The sequence below is a fragment of the Neophocaena asiaeorientalis genome, unplaced genomic scaffold (assembly GCF_003031525.2).
Source record: "Neophocaena asiaeorientalis asiaeorientalis breed wild unplaced genomic scaffold, Neophocaena_asiaeorientalis_V1.1 scaffold473, whole genome shotgun sequence".
NCBI lineage: Eukaryota > Metazoa > Chordata > Mammalia > Artiodactyla > Phocoenidae > Neophocaena > Neophocaena asiaeorientalis.
This window is the reverse complement of record NW_020174935.1, coordinates 1,058,157-1,063,042: the sequence shown is the minus strand read 5'-3', so window position 1 is coordinate 1,063,042 and position 4,886 is coordinate 1,058,157. Positions and strand designations below refer to the sequence as shown.

The following is a 4,886-nucleotide window of genomic DNA, read 5'->3' as shown; positions in this document are numbered from 1 at the left end:
CCACCCCCGCGACTCCCAGCCCCACTCCCTCTCTTAGACTAACAACGGTGAGAGCGAGACCCAGAGGTCCCAGCGCCTAGCACGGTGCCTTGCACACAGTAGGTGCTCAAAACAGAGTTATTAGTGAATGGCCCAAGATTGCTGATCCTTCTTTTGATTTGGATGTCAACTCCGTGGTGGTCTCCAAGAGCACGTTTCTGGAGCCAAACTACCTGGATTAGAATCCTGGTACCCCAGTTACAGCTGTATGGTCCTGGACCAGTTGCCTTCGCTGTGTCTCAGTCACCCTGTTTGTAAAAGAGGACTAATCATAGTGACTTGGTAGGTATTGTAAGGCAGTGGTTTCCAAACGTTGGCGTGCATCAGAATCCCCTGGAGGGTTTGCTGAACCCCAGATCGCTCGGGCCCACCCCAGAGTTTCTGATTCAGCAGTTCTGGAGTGAGCCCCAGAATTTGCACTTCAGGCAGTGCTCAGGTGATGCTGTTGTTGCTGATCCACAGACCAAATTTTGAGAACCCTGATTGTGAGGGATAAGTGTGTTATGCAGCGTGTATGTATAACATAATACATGCCACACATGTGTTTGCTACACAAGCCATCACCCTTCTCTGTGCCTCAGTTCCCCAAGTATGGAGTTGGGATGTAGTAACACATCCTCTACTAAAATTGAGGGCATGAATGTGAAGGCAGTAAGTAAAACACCTGAAGGGGAATTTTAGTAGCTGGGATTGTATGCCTGAATCCCCCATTCTCAACTCATCTGTGCTGTGTACTGCAGACAAAATGCTGCCCTTGCCCTTAAGGACTCATGGGTTCACAGGGTCAATGATCATTACAGTCCAGGCGATGACACCTCTGCTGTGAGATTCACGGGAGGCTGGAGGAGCTCAGGGTTGGCTCTTCCAGTGTGGAGGGCTTCCCAGAGGAGGTGACCACAGAACAATCTGAGAGTGTGGATAACAGACTCTTAGGACCCAATGCTCTCCTTCGACAAGTGACTGGAGCCCAGAGAGCAAGTAAGCACACACATATTGAGTGCCTACTGTGTGCCAGGCACACAGAGAAGGCAACTGTTATCTCAGAGAGGGGAAGCAACCTGTCCAGGGTTACACTGCTGTTCTTTGGTAAAACTGAGACTTGACCTGGGTCACTGGCCCCATGGCCCAGCATCCTGGGGCGCTGGCCTGAGGGATCACTCTCCCGGTAGCAGCACACCCCCTCTGGAGGGCAAGACGCAGACCCTGACCATGAGCTTTGAAAGAAGCTAGGCACACCGTAGGTGCATCTCTCCACGAATGTTGAACCCATTCCACAAGGGTCCTCCGCCTGAGGGATTCCACGTTGGGCACTGAGAGGAAGTTATCCTCAAATACAGGGCACAGCAGGGCACTTCAGGGTGATGAACAACCGCCCCTCTGCCCGCCACCCTATAATGGCTATGCCCCATGCCACCCTTGGCACCCTCCTCCTGGGAGAAAGCATTGCCTTGGATGCAGTGATGCCCCCAAAAAAGATGCCCAGCGAGCCGCCTTATGTGGAGGTTCAGAGATAAGTGACTTAAGCAAAGTCACCCCATTATTAAGTGGTGTGCAGCGCCATTCTCAATTGCTGCCCTGTGTGTGGAGTGGTTCTGCCCTCCCGGAGCTTCCGGTCAGGCGCAGAGACTGGGGACCGAGTAAGGAGACACCTGCTTATGCAGGACCTCGTGTGGGGAGCTCTGTACAGTCCGCCCTCGCAGCCCACCGGGCCCGAGCTGCCAGCCCACGAGTGGTTCAGGGAGGTCACATCTGCGAAAGCTCCCAGTGCAGAGTGAAGCTCGCCACTTCGGGCAGGTGCTGTTGCTCCAAACTCTTCCCTGGGAGTTCCAGGTCCCCTTTACTCCAGGAAAAGAGATGCAGGACTGGCAACCGCACCCAGATTCCAAAAGCTTGAGAGCCATTTACTGCAACTCACGGTCTAAAACACTTCCCTTTTTAAGTCAGCTTCTCCTTGACATTATTTTTATGTTTATTGAGCACCTGCTGTGTGCCAGGCACAGCAAGAGGTGGTACGTTCTCCGTAATAGAAATGATGATGAAGATGATGAGCCAAAAGAATAACGGCAGCTGCCATTAATTTAGCTCTTTACACGATTATCTATTTTGAGGTATGAGTTCCATTTTAACGAGGCCCAGAGATGTGCAGTCACTTACCCAAGGTCACACAGACAAGAAGAGCAAGTGCTGAGGGTGAAGCTTGAGTGGTCTAAGGGCAGAACTCTGCTTAGTTTCTCTGGACCCAGTTTCACAGGCTCTTGAGACACACCGAGTCTTAAAAGAGGTGAAGGGAACCAACAGTTACGGAGCTCCTACTATGCGCCAGGCACAGTGAAGTTCTCTACGTTATCTCAGCCGATCCTTGCAACGGCCGCACAGGGTGGATACTAGTACTAATGCAATTTGATAGATGAGGAAACATGTTCAGAGAGGTTGATTCACTGGCCCAAGGGCACACAGTGATAGAGCTGGGGTTTGGACACAAGTCTGTCTGACTCCGAGCCCAGTTTCTTTCCTCCACCGCCAGTGGTCTCTCTCCTTATCTGCCCCAGGGCTTTCCTCTGTCTGGTTGTAGTCGCAGTCCTGGAGCATGGTTGAGTTCCGCCAGTGTAGAGAGAGAATAAGTGGCATCAGAGAAAGGCAGTCAAGAAGACACTTTCTCTGATGTCCAGCAGAGGGCGCGCCATCCACAGCCAGACTTCCAAAGCGTTTCTCTCTGGGTGGCCAGTTGGGTGCCCCAGGAGAGCCTGGAGATTGGGTGTGGCTCATGGCAGCTCCCAGCCTTTGCGCTCCATCCTTCTTGGCCCTCTTATAGAGATGTGCCCTCCAGCAGACCCACTGAGATGGGAATCACCCACCCAAAAGGGCCAGGTGAAAATAATGACCCCCATTTTATGGATGAGGAAACTCAGACCGGGGGGTGGAAGAGACCTACCCAGGGTTCCACAGCTAGTGCTGGACTGTCCTGGAGAGTGAGATTTGCCAGGCTCCCACCCAACACATACCTCAGGAGACTGCCTTGGGGGTTGGGGGTGCCAACTGAGGTCCTGATTCCAAGCCTTCTTGGAACATTGGCTCAGTTCCCAGGGGCTGTTTCACAGGGAAGTAGGGGGCCCTACAGCAGGGAGCAGAAAGGAAAAGGTGCAGGGGAGTGGTCGGTCTGCAGAGTTGCCCAGCTATCAGCTCATGTCCCATCACTTGCAACAAGTGAATGTGACTGCCCTCCAAGGTAACGGAGCCTGGCCGGTCTTGGAAAACACGTCCTCTGGAAACCAGCAGAGGAGAGGCTCATGGAGGCCTCATCTCAGGGAGGGTGAGTCTCCCGCACTCTGCGGTGCAGGGAACAGGCTGTGTGCAGCAGGAGGCCTCTGAGAACCTGAAGGCGGGGCTTCAAGTAGGCCCACGGGCCTCTACTTGTAGGTTCTCTGCAGGGGCTGGCGTATCCTGCCACCGACCCCAATTCCTCCTATACAGAAACGGTCCAGCAGGTGGTGACAGGGCTATCGCCCAAGCCCATCTTCCCTATGTTGGGTTGAGGGTCCTGAGGAGGGCCACAGAACCCGAGTTTCCAGACTAGCACCCTGGTTGCCCGTACACTGTAGCATTGAGGTGTGTGGCCTGGCGCCACAAAGCTGGGATGCCTGGGGAGCCCCAGAAGGCTCAGCCGGGCCTGGTAGAGACCAGGGAGTCATCACTCAGAGCCTGTTTACTCCCCTTCAGATTCGGGGGATAAGATCTCAAGAGGTAGTGCGGCAGCGACGGGAAACACTCCACTGCGTGTGTACGTTGTGCCAGGCCCGACACTCATCCTCCATCACACACCTCATTTCATCCTCCCAACAGTCCCACGGTGGTCTCTGTGCTATCATCCCCCTCATATAAATGAATAAACCGAGGCTCAGAGAGGTCAGTTAAGGCCCACAGGGGCACACAGCTGCTTTCCCTGCATTGTCTGAACCATATCTCTTTCTAGTTCATGAAAACAAATGACAGGGGCCCCAGGTATTCCTTCCACTTCCCCGTGTTGCCCCAGATACCATGGCATGAATCAGTCTGTCCTTGCCTCTCTTCCCCCGTTTTCGTTTATTTCAACATCTTTTGTGCATCTACTGTGTGCTCGGGCCCAGTGAGTTGGGAGCTGTTTGAGGGCAGTGACTGGGTCTTATTTAGTACTGAGCCCCTCGCTGTGTATTGAGCTCTCTGTTCAGCCCAGGGGACCCAGGGGAACAAGATGTCACTAGCACTTAAGAGGTATGCATCGAGGGAATGCCCTGCCGGTCCAGTGGTTAGGATTCGGCGCTTTCACTGCCATGGGCCCGGGTTCAATCCCTGGTCAGGGAACTAAGATCCCACAAGCCGCACAGCGCAGCCAAAAAAAAAAAGGTATGCATGCACCGAGGCAGTGAATGGAAGTGAAGAAGGGGCAGAGCCTGGGGGAGTCGGCGGAACCCTCCTCTTCCACACCCACACACACAGGAGGCTGGTTCAGGGGGAGCAGAGGCAGCTGCCTTTATTGGGGGCCATGGGCCGGCTGGCTTCACTCAAAGGCCACGCACTTGATCTTGAAGTCGCCATCGGCCGCCAGGTAGTTGATGGCCTCCAGGTTGAGGCGGTTGGGGAACTTGAAATCGTATCCACCAGGCAGCTGGATGGTTAGGTCTGCCTGGTCGAAGGAGACGCACACCTGGGGGTGGAGAGGAGCAGTGAGCGTGTGGACCCCACAGCGGGAGCCTCGGCTCTGCAGCCACGGCCTGCAGGTCCTAGGCCCCCCAGAGCCCTTTCCTCACGTAGCCCTGACAACAGCCCCGCTTCATGGTGAGGCCCTGAGGTTGGGAGAGGGGATGATGCTT

General features: G+C 54.4%; 1 protein-coding gene across 1 annotated transcript in view; it reads right to left on the bottom strand.

The window, feature by feature from the left end:
* Positions 1–4,520: 4,520 nt before the first annotated feature.
* LGALS1 (galectin 1) overlaps positions 4,521–4,886 on the bottom strand; it is a 3,753-nt gene continuing 3,387 nt past the window's right edge. The window contains exon 4 of the mRNA XM_024761648.1: positions 4,521–4,720. Within this exon, the coding sequence (XP_024617416.1) occupies positions 4,574–4,720 (147 nt within the window). The 3' untranslated portion in view covers positions 4,521–4,573. The remainder of the gene's footprint in view (positions 4,721–4,886) is intronic.